This window comes from Anarrhichthys ocellatus, unplaced genomic scaffold (genome assembly GCF_004355925.1).
Source record: "Anarrhichthys ocellatus isolate YVR2014 unplaced genomic scaffold, GSC_Weel_1.0 scaffold69, whole genome shotgun sequence".
NCBI classification, from domain to species: Eukaryota; Metazoa; Chordata; class Actinopteri; order Perciformes; family Anarhichadidae; genus Anarrhichthys; species Anarrhichthys ocellatus.
Window position 1 is genome coordinate 785,174 of NW_022280099.1, and position 16,493 is coordinate 801,666.

The window sequence follows — 16,493 nt, forward strand, 5'->3', positions numbered from 1 at the left end:
CTGATGATATAATGAATTGTTACAAACAACATAATTCAGTGTTTTGCGCCCATTGGCAGTTTATTCACGTTGTGTGGAAAGTGGCAGAAATATGACTTTATCAAAAGTTATATATTGTGTTAATTATTTATTATGTTTGTTTATTCATTTAATTTATCTCTCCTTAAATTGATCGCTGGAGCAAATACGTTTGAAAACTTGAAAACGCTTTTACTTTGAAGGAGAGCTGTCTTGTTTCCGGCTCTCGACTTCCTTTACTCACTTTTCATTGTTGAAGTTGGATAATGTGACGTTTTTAATGACATAACAGTTTTTTTTCTAAACCTCGTCGATAAAACAAAACAATGTTAAAACGATAAATCAAAAACAAAATCCAAATTTTTGCTATTTTTAATTTATTTAGGTGAATTCTAAGCGAGCGTCATACCCGCCCTTGCCGCTACGATCCAACGGCACGACCACACGATCAAAATGGAGCGCACTCTATGTTGGACAACCAAAACTTGCCCTCCGTTAAAGAAAATAGTATAGTAAAGTCAATCCGCTGTAACATGACACCTGCGTGACGTTTGTTCTCCGTCGATGTGGATTTATAACACGATAACTATTCATCCACGAACAGCTCGTAACCGTCGAGTGAAACAAACACCGGTGAAACAGTTTTTATCTACCCCCAAATGAGCGACGATAAACTCCGCGTTAGTTCTTACGCGTGAGCACCGGAAAGTAACTAGAAGGTAGCTTAGGTAAGCTAATGTTTATAGCTTTAATCGGGGCGAGGTGCGCACTTTTCCGGGACCTTTCAGATGGCTGTACGCTGGCTATGCAGGTAAGGGTTAAAACCATTAAAGGGGCTTAGTGCTGTTTGTCTATTAAGACCTAAAAAAAACAAAAAAAAGCTGGAGTTATTGGGCTAAAAGGTGGGGCTGAGTCAGGTGATCATGTGGAACTAGCTTAACGCATCGACACACGGACACAATGGCATTCACAGAGTACTGTACGTGGAGAGCAGTCAGACAGTAGGTCGGTTAGGTGCTGAAGCTGACCGGAGCATATCTCTCTCTCTCTCTCTCTCTCTCTCTCTCTCTCTCTCTCGTTTTTGAGGAGAGAGATTTGGTTTTGGTGATCCATCTGGATGCCACTTGGCTCCACGAACCCGCCCTGCTGTGGCCGATGGAAACAGACATCCATTAAAAAATGTGCGCGAATGTGTTCGGAGTTTTGAAAAGGTGAGATATATATATATATATAAATATATATATATAAATATATATAATGCTGCTTGTATGTGTGCGAGAGGACACAGCTGACAGGTAGATGCTTCGAGGTGTTTCGTGCAGCCGTTAGATCCGGAGGTGTGTTGACTGTGTGTATACGTTTACCTTCGCAAAAACCAGCTGTGCCAAATGGGATTTTGTATGGCGACATAATGCGCAAAGCCGTGCAGGAACCGGTGCATCATGCAGCCGTGCAGGAAGGTGCTTGTACGTTTTCTGGGCTCGTTGTGACTCATGAGGGAAGATTCTTACTAGCAAACCTATTCTTAGCTTCATCACAGCAGCCTCCCTTTTGCGTCTCTCTTGGATCAATTTAAGGGATGAGGTGTTTGTCAGACTGGAGTGGATTTAGCTGAGATTATCCTGTTAAATACTCCCGATTTGTAAACTCTGGCTCCGACATGCGTCCATCCACTATTCTGGAAATGCCCAGCCCTCTTCTCCCTCCGACATAAAAGTACTTTAGGGATTGCTGATAACATAATCCTGTCTATTCCAATAAGTGTTATTGATGCTGTGAATCACAAAACAAATATTTTGGGCTTTGTGTTCGTATGCAACAATCCCATCATGCTTTCAGGGCCCTCGACTGATGACAGCCTGTCTCGTGATGCAACCTTGTCCCTTGAGCTAAACCTACAATACGTTCCTCATCTTAATCCGCTGTGTTACAGTTCACCCTGCAGATAGAGAAAGTTCACTTTGATGTCGCCGTTTGTGAAAATGTTGGGATGAATTTAATCCTCTTTCCTATTCTTTGTTTATGTGAATGCTGGAGGTGCTTCTTCATTTCAGTAGACTAGAGGTTTGCATTGTGATCATGGATGGATGGCTGATCGGCCCCGGGGCCCCGAGAGGTCCGAGCCTCTGCGTGAAGTGACTGTTCTTAACATCGTAGAGTTCAGGAATGTTCTGATCATGTTTGTTTTTGCTCCTGATCAAAGTATATTTCTGTATATTATCTTCCCAACCAATCTAATCCAGTATTTGTTTCTTCCCCTTCATTTTGCAGCTGAAACATAACATTTTGTATAGTATGCTGTCGTATTGTGTACAATATCTCTGCTCAGGAGTGTCAGTGTGGATCTGTTTGGCAGGAAGCTTTGGGACCAGACGGCCTCTCTTCATCTTCAGTGTGAAGTTCAGGTGCAGTTCTTCAAAACAACAACAGCGGTAACATTCTGGTTCAAGAAGTCAACAAGACTAGAAAGAGACACAACAATACTATAATACACTATACATTGATGCAAAAGGACTACAAAAAGGATTAACACAAAGAAGATACACAAAACTAGAGATTCACAAATTGATTTCGAAGAGACAACTACAACAAGACGTAAAACAACAACACAAAGATGCAAAACAACTACTACGAGACACAATGACTACAAAGATACGCTAAGTGACTACAAACAGATGCAATCAACTGCAAGTTGACTCAAAATGACTAGAAAAAGAGACACAAAACAACAGACGCAACTCGACTTCAAAGAGACGACTGCAAGAGACGTAAAACAGAAAGATGCAAAACGACTGCAAAGAGATGAAAAATGCAAAATGACTGACGATGATGTAAATTACTACAAGAAGAGACAACACAAAAAGATTCACACGAGACACCCAATGACTAAATTGACTACAAAAATACGCAAACGATCACAAAAAGACACAAAACTACACAATGTGAAATTACTCAAAGAATTAACTATGAGACGTAAGAAAAACAGATGCAAAACAACTACAGAGAGATGCAAAGAATACCCAGATGATCACAAAAAAAGACAAAAAACTACGAAAAATGATCGATACTTAAAGACTACAAACAAATGCAAAACTACTACAAGGAAAGGCAAAGTTACCGTACCTCTGACACAACCTTCCTCTTTCAAACTACAGAGAATGAGCTCAAGGTAATCCGACTATTCTCTGGATCAGTAGATTCATTGTTGAGTCTATAAAACGACGAGCTTTAATATATTAAGTTTTAAAATGACTCAAAACAACAGAGAAGAGCATCAAATCTTTAAGAATACGTTTGTGAGCTGGAGGAACCTGTGACACACTTCAACACACTTCTTCCTGTGGAGGCTGAGCTGAACTGAAGCGTGTTTGTATTTTGGGTGTTGGTGAGTTTATTTCCTCCTCGGTATTAGAAGCTGATCGGTCGGCCGGATCCCGTAGACGTGGATCACAGAGCGATCACCATCACGTGACAAACACTCAGCAGTACTCTGAGCGTTTGTCACGCGGGCTGTTCCTCCAGAAGAGACCGAATGTAGGTTAACCTCGTTCACTCCTCTGTGACGGCTGAGATTCAGACGAATGTATCACGCGGGCATTTGTTCTCGTCTCGTCTTAAGATTCAAGACGTTTATTGTCACTCCGCTTATACAATATAGTACAATAGTGTGACATGCTTTTGCTGGGAGGCTCCATAAAAAGAAGAAAACTAAAAATATGTATAATATAAGAAGCAATAAAAATATGTGTTGAAGAAAAACAATGTGGAGTTAATCAAATCTAATAAGAAATAAAAACGGATTCATTCAAAGGTTTTTTTACTAGCAAATCACCTTTTACAGTATCTAACGACGCATTGTTTGTATCACTGTTGATGTCAGTGGGGTGGTTGTGACGTAGAACTGTTTTAGTGGCTCTGAACCAGTTAACCTCTGTAGGCCTGGGTGTAAAGAGTTCACCAGGACTTTCCTCGACCAAAGGAATCCACAGTCGAATAACACTCGTACGATTTTAAACAGATCCGCAAAAGTGAGTTTCTTTCATAAATAATCCCACAAAAGCACCAATTTAAATCCTGTGTTTTCCGTTGATGTGCTGATGTGTTTCATGCATTCAGCTTGAAAAAAAGCAAACGATAGACTAAAGAAATCTTGGTTAACTACGTTAAGTTACGAGAGGGCAGCCCAAATTATTACTGAATAACAGTCCAAGAAGCTCCTCATTCCGGTCGTTTCACAGCAATATTATTATTTAACCAACAAGTGTCTGAATAGAGATTAAAGATCTCTTATTTATGGTTACAAGTGCAAGAAAGATTCTCTGTTCAGACATTTTTTAGTGAAATAAAGTTATTGTTAAACACTCTGAATACACGTCAGAATATACGTCTCTGCACCATTTAACTTTATTGATTTTGCAACTCAGTCATCTACTAGAGCGTAAAAAGATGAATATCTTTTGATGTATTGGTATCATAAATAACCTAAAATGCTGATTTTAAGTATCCAGAATCCGGTTTTTACAACAGTTTGATAAAAAAGGCCAGAAGGAATCAGGAGCAAACTGAACCTCCAGATAGACGAGGCCGGTTAACTCTTTGCTTCCTGGAGACCAGCAGCAAGTTGCACAGCGGCAGCCCGGTGGCAGAGCGTCAGGACTGCACACATAAAACGGATTATTTTCATGTTTAATGACTCTTTAGCCCACGGGCTGCTTGTTCAGGATGACAGAACTGCCTGCAAATCGGAGATACAACTCTTTATCCGTGGCTGATTTTTCGTCTCGTGATTTATTTTATCTTTTTAAGGAGCCAGTGGGCGACCGTGTCCAGTGCAACATAACAGCCGTCGTGGTTATATCAGAAGGTCGTATACGTTATAACTAACGCAGGAATGAGGAGAAAGATTTACTGAAATGCGGCGTTATTTACATATTAAGCAGCATGTGAGCACATTGTTGTTCTCCTCTGGAGTTGTTGATTTAAATGGTTGGCTGAGGTTGTAGAGTTTGTCTTTGAGCCAGCTGCTCTGGCAGAGATCCAGACATTAGTTCATTCAACCAGTGTTGGCTGTAAGTAAATCCAGTCATTCTGGCCAGAAAACAACAATGACGACTATGTTGACAAGCACCAAATATTCCAGTTTTTGGCGTTTTTCTGAAACAGACAATATCGCTAATAAGCGGTGACATAGCGAATGAATGTTGAACGAATGCGTTGTGATATTTCTGCATATCCAAGAACCTGTTTATCTCCTTCCAACCAGAAAAGTTAGCTTTTGTTTTGGGCATGCATCTCTGCTCCAGCTTTGTGTTCAACCACAGACTGTATATAAGAAGTGGACGTAGTCATCGTGACGTCACCCGTTGGTTTGTTGAAGCCTCAAGTTCGGCGATTTCGCCGTTGCCATGTTGCCGTACATCCCACAAGTCTTGCTCCATTCGGGATAAGGTCTAATTCAGGATATCTAAACGGAATCTGTTGTTTACATGAGCCATCAAATTCGGGCTGATACTGTCATACTCTGAATAATAGTGGAACATCAGTGTGCATGTAAACAAAGTCAGTGTTATCGTTCTGAGCGTCCCTTCATGCTTCCTTTCTGTTTCCTCCAGCCTGTTTGGGAAGCCCTTTGATGGTGGGAAGAGGATGGACCATGGCGGCCCACAGCAGCAGCAGCAACAACAGCATCCAATGGAGCAGCAGCAGCAGCCGTATCATCCACAGCACCCTGCGATGATGCGGCTGTACGAGGTCCACAAGGAGGTGACGTCTCTGGGGCCCCAGGTGTGCACCTTCAGCGGCCTGCAGCACGACCGCGACTACAAGCGTCTGGAGCGCGAGCTGACGCGGCTGCTGCTGGACGTGGACCAGGTGGACACGGAGGGCAAGCAGGAGCTGCAGGGGGCGCGGAAGAGAGCGGCGCAGGAGGTGGAGGGCCTCCTGCGCTACCTGGAGGAGAACGCCACCCATCCGTCCCGCGCGGCCATCGAGGAGCTGAGCAACGAGGCGCGGCAGCTGGTGGACGACCGCGTGGTGGCGCCCCAGCGGTCCGGCGGGGTGGCGGAAATAAACGACGAGCTGGTGGACGCCCTGCAGGTGATCGTGCTGAGGCTCACCCAAGTCAAGACCGAGGGGAGGGTGCCGCTCCGCAAGGCGCGCTACCGAGCGCTGACCCGCATGTGCGCCGTCCAGGACGTGATCGAGAGTCGCACGGAGCAGCAGACGCTCTCCCTGCCGCTGCCGGGCGACACCCACGAGGCCGTGTACCGCATCAACCAGGTGATGGTGAAGGTGAGCGTGGCGCGCGGTCAGCTGGTGGCTCTGCTGATGGGCCTGAGCGGCAGGGACAGCTGCGCCCACCTGTCACGCATCCTGACGGAGATGGAGGTGGACCTGGACGCTCTGGATGTTTCCGGGAACGCGGCGATCAGAAATTACAGGAAGCAGGTTGTGGAGGAGATAAACGGGCTGCTGAAACATCTGGACCTGGAGGGGGAGGGAGAAGACACACGCAGGTAGGCTTCACTCAACAGAAAGGAGATGAGCAGTTCAGGGCCACAATGAATAGTTTATTTGTGATTAATCTGCGGATTATTTTCCATATTTATCAAATAGTTTTGGTCTTTAAAAAGTCAGGAAATGGAGAAAAAAAAGTCTTAAAAGGTCTTGTTTTGTGCGAGCAACAGTTCAAAACCCCAAAAATAATCGATTTACTCTCATAAAAGACTAAATATTAACATCTTCGAAGAGTTTTTGTCGCTTTTGTTTAACATCTTCGAAGAGTTTTTGTCGCTTTTGTTTAAAAAAAAAAAAAAAAGAGACTTAAAATTGATTGATTATCAGAATAGTTGATTTGTTTTCTGTCCATTGACTAATTGTTTCAGCTCTAATGCAAATGTTAAGATATACAACTTTCATAAACATTTTCTGTTCTTCAAAGTAAGACGTGTACACACTGATGTTGTTGTGCATCACCAGCAGTCTGGGCGGTGGATTGTTGTTGCATTTTGATTTGAATCGTGCTGCACAGTCACAAGTGAATTAGACTCTCATCCCCAGAGAAGCACCGACAGCAATAACAGGCCTACCGAGCACTCTATTACGTAGAAGTACCACTCTGTTCACACGTCTCTCTTTGTGCTGCCGAGTTTTGAGATTCAATTATGGTTTAAAAAAAGGTTGTTTGATACAGTATGCACATACATTTTAATGTTTACTTTAGTTTTTTACGAGTAATAAAAGGTGCCAACTGACTCCTGAGCGTACCATAGATTTGAACTGATGCTTTTATTTTGGTGGGATAAATTGAGTTTTTTTCTGGCTGGTGTGACGGAGCTGCTCCGCCTCCTCCATGTCAGAAGACCTTTTGCCTCCTGGTGCAAAAACATTTAACTGCAACAAAGTCCAGCTCATTTAAATATCGAAAAGCCAACTTTGTTTTGTGAAAACAACAAAAGTAACTTAAAGGGGAACACCGAGGTCAGTTCACTGACTACTGTCGTTGTAAAACCTTTTGTTGCTCCAGTAGTAATAGAAGAACAGTTGGGCTAGCTGCTACTAGTTGCATTGTGGGTAATGTAGGCTCAAGGTTTTGACAAAGAAGAAGAATGCATGAAATGAAAAAAATACCTTATTTCTGGTTCTGCTGCATCAATTTTAATTTAAACTTTTTTTTTTCCATCCATGATGAGGCTGACTGTTTTAGGAGCGCAGTGCCAAATCATCAGAGTACTCTTAAGGATTATCACGACACCGTCACAAAACAAACTAACAAAATGAGTTATTTTAAGTTCTAGTTTGACACGTATATAAAGAATTTGATCTCATGCATTTCGTAACACTGGAAGAGTTCATCGCATTAGTTTAAACATCAATATCATTTCTTAGTCATCAGATATCGATGTAGGAAAATATCCTCATTAATATAGATTATTTCATGCACTCATCAGCACTAATACTTAGTATTGGAGCAGTACGGACTCTGTTTGTGATGACAGGTCTGAGTTGTCAGCGCAGTGATTCAGTGTTTCTTTCCTCAGGTACGACTTGGGGCAGAACAACTCCATCCGTGAGATCGAGGCGGTGCGAGCTCACGTCTCCCACCTGCGAGAGGGCGTCCTGCGGCACTGCGTGATGGGCGATCTGAGTTTCGGGCCCAAAGCCGAGCTCCAGAGCCTCCTCACCCACCTGGACCAAGTGGACACGGCCAAGAACCCGTGCATCCGAGAGGCCCGCCGCCGTGCCGTGGTGGAGGTCCAAGCCATCATCACTTTCCTGGACCTCCGCGAGGCCCTGGCGCGCCGCCAGCCGGGCCCCAGCGAGCACCCGGCGCACCGGGCCGTGTGGCTGGTCCTGGGGAGCCTCTCGGACCTCCAGGCCCAGGCGCTGGGCTTCGACGGCAAGCGGGTCGACAAGAGCTACATTCTGCTGGAGGAGCTGCTGACCAAACAGCTGCTGACGCTGGACGCCGTGGACCCGCAGGGCGACGAGACCACCAAGATGGCGCGGAAGCAGGCGGTGAAGTTTGCCCAGAACATTCTCAACTACCTGGACATGAAGACGGACGAGTGGGAGTATTGATTTATGAAATATAAACATCACAGCGTGGCAGCGGGACATCGGAGGGGGGGCGTAAATAAAAAGACAAAAAAAAACAAAAACTGGTACATTATCATTCCACGGGCTGTAAATATTGACTCAAATCCCCAGAATGCACTGCAGCAGCGCTTTTCTTTCGTCTCTTTTCGTGGTAGATGTGGCCGACCCTGCTGAGAAGACACAGAACTCCTTTTGTGAAACACTTTGAATTTCTTTGGTGCGTTTTTGAAGATTTTCTTTTGAAATCTCCCAAATATATGTGTGTGTGTGTGTGTGCGAGGTGTCGTCTGTCGTCTACGTCGTTGTTTGATGTGTGTGTGTGTGTGTGTGTGTGTGTGTGTGTTGAAGCCTGCGGCCACAGCACCAAGATAATGCCTGTTAAAGTGGTCGTGTCCTCCAAACTGCACTTGATATCGATGAAGTGTGATGGATCGCGTCGCAGTCGCTTCCCCGTCTGGCCTGGTTAATCCGAGTTGCTAATGGAGGCAGCATGTGTTAAATACAGCGACCTAATTAGGGAGAGCGTGGTCCACGGCTACCGACTCGGTCCAGATGGTGACACCTGTTGGTTCTGGGCTGAATTTGGACGTTTTTTTACTTTTATTTTCGCTGCAGTTTCCTACAGAAATCAAACGTGGTCCGATTCTATTTGACAAAGCAGATGGTGTGAACGAATGTTACATTTAATCTGAGGCGTTTCCACCAAACATCCTGCTGGTGTCGAAGCCAGGCCATCTCTGTTTAAACAGTCGGGAATATTGATGATATATAAATATCATTCACCCTCCTCGTGGACCTGTTTGTCCCCTCCGTGTCTCTGGTAGCGCTCCAAAGTCACACCCTGAAAATCCTGCAAACCGCAGATAAAGAAATCGGTGTGGAGAGGCGAGGATGTTTGAGAAGATAAAAGCCCGTTCCCCTCGCTGCTTGTGTAGCTGTTTGTTTGTAACATGTTTAAAATGTTTGTTGTGACTTTGTGTGATCCACCAGGCTATAAATGGATCGGGGGTTTTCTTTTTATTCAGAGATAGAAGACGAGGAGGTGACATTTTATTGCTGCTGCTTTTTTGTTTCGACCCGCTGCTTTTATACTGAGTGGAGAAGTGCGACTGTGAGAGGTCCCCAGGGGAGAGGAAGAGGAAGAGGAAGGGAGGGGTGATATCCTCTGGATTGACACATCAAGGCTGAAGCTCACAGGGCCAGCAGTCGTGTCCTGTGCGGTAGAGAGTACTGATGGTGATCGCAGTCGACAGAGCCTTCTAGAAACTTCTCGAGGCTGCTGCTCGAGAGTCTGCGGGGGGGGGGGGGGGGGGACCAACCAAAATCTCTGTGCCTTTATTTTCACCCTTCCCTGTAAAACCTCCTGTTTGTGTAAAAAGAAAGCAGCCTTGTCGAGAAATAAAAAGGCGCACCGAATGTTTGTGGAGTAGAGCACCTCGGGCCGCCGGCGCCAGAAGATAATTTGCACTACTGGTCAGAAATTGAGGCTCCTTCGAGTCAGTATTTGAACCAATAAGGTGGAGGAGTGCTGGTCAATCATCTGTGGCGACACAGAATGACGGCGCTCCTTTGTGTAATAAAAACCAGTCACGTTGGAGACGCAACGCAACACGACAAAACTAAAATAATTAGCCGACTTACTTCACAGCTTCCTGCTGACCTCGAAAATAACTGTTTGTTTTTGTGATTCATTGATTTCTGCAGAAAATGTAGAATTTCGAAAGCTCACTCTCGACCTTTGAAAACATCAGTTCACAAAACAATCGCACCTCTTTCAGAAGATGTTCTGGAGCTTTCTGTCGTTTGAAATTAGCTTTTTCTGAGCAATTTTAGGAGTTTGAAGCCGGCTTTAAATCAATACTTTCATCTTAACAAAGGATCACATGACGTTCGAGGCGGCAATCGTGAGAATTATCATCTGACTGCAATTCCCCGTCAGCGCTACAGAGCGTTTTAGCTTCTTTCAGCTCATTTTTCCGCATCTTTAATGTTTCGTTCCAGCTGTTTTCAGCAGAAAGAGCTTTTATAAAACCTGCTGAGAAAGAATGGAAACGTAAACATGTGATACGATAGAAAGCTCCACAAGTTTCTTAATCCGTGCTAGAAAGTAATTAAGTATATTTACTCAAGTCCTGTACTTCAGTGCAATCTTGAGGTACTTTTAAGTATTTGTATTTTACACTCCTTTATACTTTAAGGTAAATGTTGAACTTTTTATTCCTCTACTTTTATTTGACAGCTCTATTTACTTTGCAGTTCCTGATTATTAATATAAATCAAGTAATAAATGATGAAGTATTATAGATTAAACTACCCAGCAGTATATAAAGCACTTCAAATGAGCTCCACCTTTACTAGCTGCAAAATTAAAGAGACGAACACGATAATGCATTAATCTATATTATAATCCAATAATATATATTCATTCTGAAAGGAGCCTTTCTGCATAATGAGTACTTTAAGTATATTTTTAAATACTTTTGTACTTTTACTTTAGATTCCTTTGACTCTGATCTCGTGAGCTTCGACACGTTGGTAAAGAGGAACCTCTGATTGTCGAGCGTTCCCTTTCTCTCCACTCGGCAGGTTTTCCTCTCACTTGTCGACGCTGGTTGTTCGTCGTGTAAACAAACTAAAAGGGTCAAATGTCCCCACACGTTTTAATTAAAGCAACAGAAAAACAAACCAGGTGAAGCAGGTGAACCCTCGTCACGTGCATTAACCTGCTGTCGGAAGCGTTTCTCTGGCACCACGCCTGCAGCCGGGTCCTCGTGGGTCTGAGGATGACGCAGCCGGGTCCTCGTGGGTCTGAGGATGACGCAGCCGGGAGAGATTAGATTAAAGTGATCGGTACACATCGTGGGCCCGCCTGGCTGCTGTTGCAACAGAAACCTCATGCTCTCTCAGACCAAACCAACCCGGACGCACCTTAACTTCACATGCTTGTTTTTTAAAAACTAAACATTTGAATCATTTATCAAAAGTTTTACACTGTTTTAAAGACGTTACCTTTTTTTTTTTCCTGTCTTGCCATCATAGTGTCTCGAAGCTTCTTTTGTTTTAAATTGAGTGTTCGTGGCGCCTCCATGAGCGGGCGTTCAGCCAACCATGCAAACGGATCCTCTGTGGTTCATGAGAACAAACAGGATGGCCGTTATGTGCGGACCCTGGTTCCAGGTAGGTTTACAAAACAATTTCACATCTGAACTAATGGGAATCGATGACAGTATGATGCATTTTATAGGTGTGAAAGAACGTATTTCTGCGTTAACTAGTTCGTCTTTGCATGAAAGTTTGTCAAATACAAGCGCGATATCGGAAGAGTCACATTTTAAAGGTAGTTTTTGTTATCGTCATGAAATCCCATCGAAAGACCGAAAACAAAATGCAGTTCTTAAAAAACAGGAAACAAAGTACAAATACAATGTTCAATATGTTTTCAGCAAACGCCTCAGAGAAGAGGAAATGGAGCATCCGTTGGGGACTATTTTCAGCGGCGGATTGATCCACATCTGGTGTTCTAGCGGGACGGTGAATGAGTCGAAATAAATTAGTTTCTAATAATTAGTAGATACAGTTACATTTGTTTTTTGTGATTTCATGGGATTTATTGACAAGAAGAAAATCAAGAATATTACCAAACTTATCCTTTAAAACAAACAGTTGTGCTCAAATTGAAGCAAAGCCTCAGAGAGTCGACTCACCGCTCACTTATTTCAGAAAGTGGCATTTAATAGATTCCTAATCCTTAATCCTAAAATACAATAACTCCCCCCCCCCACACACACACACACACACACGATGGAAGGCTAAAAGCAGCTCGGGGTCGTCCAGAGTATAAACTTGAACTGGAGTCCATTAGTCAAAGAGTTTAAAAGATTCAGAGCCAGCGGGGGATCGAGAGGTGGCCGCCTGACGTCATCAGTCCTTCACGGGACGATGCAATTACACCAAACCTGCAGATTTTAAGATTTTGTTTTCCTGATCCTAGATTGAATGTAGTCATTGAGGAATGTTTTCTTTGTATTCATTGTACCAAAGTTGATTTCAGAGAGCTTAACAATGAAAAGCAACTTAACTTCTTACTTCGCCCAAAGGTTCAAACACACGCCAGGTGTGTTTGAAGTGAAACTAACTCCTTTGAGTTTGTTGAGTTTAAAGATCAGCGGCCAGTTGCACCAGCTGAAGTTTGTTTGTAAGTCTAGTGTCGACACTAACTGCTATTAAACCTGCTTTATTTACTCCATCAGTGGTGGAAATACTACTAATTTGTATACTTACGTTTAATGATACTTAGTACTTTTAACCTCACGACATTTGTTTAAAAGCTATATTAACGTTTTACGCACAAAATACACAAGTTTATAAAAAAAGGATCCATTATTACAGATGAAACTACCAAAAGTATTCAAAGTAGTTAAAATGACAACATTAAAGTACAGCTTACATATTAATACATTCATGATAGTATAACAGTATCCAATAATATAATAGTACACTGGGAGTATCCACATTATGAGTACTTTATCTTGTTGCTTATAATGTACTTTACTTTTCACAGATTTTGAATGCAGAATGTTTCCTTATAACAGAGTATTTCCACACGGATATTAATACTTTTAAATTATTTGAATACTTCTTCCACCACTGAATTGATGCTAAATCTCTATTATTTCCAGATTTTCAAATCTTAAATAGGTTTGTTTTCTTGACAGAGAAAACAAACAAGCTGTTTCCCCGTTTCCAGTCTTTATGCTAAGCTAAGTTAGCCAGCTGCTAACAGTAGCTTCATATTTAACTTGCAGACACCCGAGAGACGTGTCTATCTTCTCAGCTAACTCGGCAAGAAATAAGTAAGCCTATTCTCCAAAATGTCAAACTGTTCCGTTTAATTTTACTGTTATAACTAAGTTTCAGCGATTCGTCCGCTACGTTCAGACTTACTTAAAGCTGGTGCAACATGATGCTCAATCCAGCAGCTGATCGTACGACGCAGAACGAAGGTTGATTGTTTAAAAGTGGTGAAATATGAAGTGGAAATAATGTTAGAAAGCAAAAATGAGGATTTAATAAAGTAGAAATCCACCCGAAAGGAAACGATCTTCCTAACTGAGCTTTAACAAAAAGTTCTTTGATTCAAGCGCACTTTTTTATGTTCCTTCGTCACCGTTTATTACTGCTTTGCCTTTCTTTCTGCGAACGACAGAAATGTGTTCTGTGTTGGTAAACAAAAGGGTATTGCATATGTTTTCTTAAGTCGCCTTTAACTGCATTGATTGTGACAGGCTTCTGCTGTTTCTCTTCCGAGACGCGCTTGTACAAAATAAAAAAAAGCACACAAGACTGGAAAAAAAAAAACAGAAAAAGTTGCGTGAATGTGAATGCCCCATGGATGGTTGTGTTTTGAATTTGTATTCCCACTACAAAATAAAGACGGCGTGTCTTGATCAGTGTTTTATGTGAATGTGTTTTTAGTTTGTTTTCCTGGCTGCTCTCCAGAGAAAACAAAACGACAACTTGCTTTTCAAAGGCAATCCCAAACTTTAAAAAAAACGCAGACTCAGGGTTATTTTAAGAAAACATACAGTATCTCAGCTGGATAGAAGACGTTTCCATGCACCACAAACCCACTCTCTATTCTGGCAAACAGAGAACATTATGTGATAAATAATGATCTGGTATTTTCATTATTTGAAGTTAAACCAGCAGCACAAGTAAGATCCGTTTGATCGATGCAATGAATGAAGAAAAACTATAATCAATAGAAATGAATAAAAACCTCTTCCTGCTCAATAAACTTTCAATTTGTATTTTATTTATTTATTCTTGTAGAACATGATGCACTGCTGTAGATTATAGCCAGCAGTATATTAAAAACTACAGCAGTAAAATGCAACATACACATAACGTGTATTATATTAGTAATATTAAACCAGAAACATGTATATGTAATAACATCTATTAATTTAATTTAGCTGATGCATACTTTTTCTGACGTAAGGTTTTAAATGCAGGTCTATAGGTTGTAGTGGAGTATTTTCACAGTGTTGTATTAGTACTATTGCTGAAGTGAAAGGATCTGAATACTTCCTCCACCACTTGAGGTTTGTAGGGTTTTTCCCAGTGATGAGAACATCAGGGAGAGAACTGGACCGGGACGAGACCGCGGACACTTTTTCCGGCCTCCACAGAAACATCAGGAGACCTTTCACCAACACTGAGCCTCTGTTAAGATCACGTCCTCCGTCACCACGAGGCCACAGGCAGTACAAGTACCACTGTAAACATACTCCACGAGTAAAAGTGCTGCATTGACCATGTTACACAAGTATAATCAGGAAAATGTTTTTAAAGATAGTTGTAGTTGGTTGCGGTGGAGCTCATTTTGAAGTATTAAGGATTAATCTGCTGATTATTTTTTCTCCATTAGTCGACTTTGTTTGGTTTTTAACAACATTGAAAATAGTAAGAAATGCCGTCACAATTTTTCTTTTGTCCAAACCTCAATATTATTTATACATCAACAATATTGGAAACATGAAATGTTTTAAACGATCAAAATAGTTGCCAATTCATTATCTGTTAATCGACGGATCATTTTAGCTGCACTTTTACTTTTGTGTGCACAAATCTAAAGTAACTTAAGTAACTAAAGCTATCAGATAATTGTAGCGAAGTAAAAAAGTATATTTCCCAGAGATATGTGACATGAGATTAAAATACTCAAGTATAGTACAAGTACCTCAAATACTCAGATAATCAAACGAGAGGGTAGAAATCAGCAGGTGGAGAGCAAAAGAAGGAATCCTTTCAAAATAAAAGTACAACAAAGCAACTGAAGCCATCAGATCATCGTAGTGGAGTAAAGTAACTACACTATTTCCCTCTAAGGTGTAGCGGAGTGGAAGTAGAAACATGAAAATGCTCAAGGAAAAGTATTTAAAATACTCATAAAATCAGATAATATCAGCAGACAGAGAACAAAAGGAGGAAGCACACCTACTGAATCCCTGGCAGCTCTCGAGTGTTGTTCTGACCTCTGACCTTCCTGTAGAGAGAGAGACGAAGCAGCGTCACATGGGTCGTCCCTGTTTCACGTCCAGCCACCAGAGGGCGCCACGTGCTCGGCTCTGCAGGGCAGCCTGTGAGGAAGCAGCAGCAGGGGAGCATAAAGAATGAGCTGCTCTGGGCGAGGCTCGTCACACACACGCACACGCACACGCACACGCGCACAGTGTTGACAGCAGACAGTGGCGTGTTATTGCTCTGTGAGGCTCTGCTGATTACATAACCTGCAACATGGAGGTGATGAACACTCTGCAGCATGCATCACCACAGCAGCGACAGTACCATGAAGGATGTGATGGACCTTTAATGGACATTTTGTAGTGGTGGCATGTCCGCCTCATCCCCTTCCTGTCCAGTGAAAACCACGTATCTCCAGATGTGCATGACGTTAAATGTTTGTTCCTTTATGTCGTCACAAAGCTGAGAACATCTTTTTAGAGATACAAACATGTGATTATCTTACAGAATAAGATGCATTAATGTAGGTTAAACTACAAAACAGGATATAAAGGAGTTAAAATGCAACAGCGATATTAATCCAGAAACATCTGATATCATAGTGAAACACTATTGTCACAAACCGGGCCGAACGGCCATGACACAAAAGGGAGACGCATTCAATGAAGCAGTTCATCAATTATTTATTAAGTTTAAAGCAATATAAAAGACAAACATAACCAGTGACATGTGAAGTCAGTCATTCCAGCAGTGTGAGTGGGTGCGTGTAAAGTGTATATGCAGTGTTGTATAGTGTGGAAACCAACCAAAACCAAAATGGGTGTCAGGAAGGAGCCAGAGACCAGCTGAGG

General features: G+C 42.3%; 1 protein-coding gene across 4 annotated transcripts; it reads left to right on the plus strand.

Moving 5' to 3' along the window:
• The first annotated feature begins 445 nt into the window (after positions 1 to 445).
• On the plus strand, positions 446 to 8,927 carry bag5 (BCL2 associated athanogene 5). Of its 4 annotated transcripts, none has more exons than XM_031873178.1 (4): positions 446 to 829; positions 2,290 to 2,423; positions 5,631 to 6,533; positions 8,058 to 8,927. In XM_031873178.1, exons 1-4 carry the CDS (start codon positions 755 to 757, stop codon positions 8,596 to 8,598), a joined length of 1,653 nt encoding a protein of 550 aa, XP_031729038.1. In that variant the 5' UTR covers positions 446 to 754; the 3' UTR covers positions 8,599 to 8,927. The 4 variants fall into 4 exon arrangements, with proteins under 4 accessions (XP_031729038.1, XP_031729040.1, XP_031729041.1 ...); XM_031873180.1 differs by lacking the exon at positions 2,290 to 2,423 and adding an exon at positions 1,105 to 1,229 and having other exon boundaries at positions 448 to 829; XM_031873181.1 differs by lacking the exon at positions 2,290 to 2,423 and having other exon boundaries at positions 449 to 829.
• Positions 8,928 to 16,493: the final 7,566 nt, after the last annotated feature.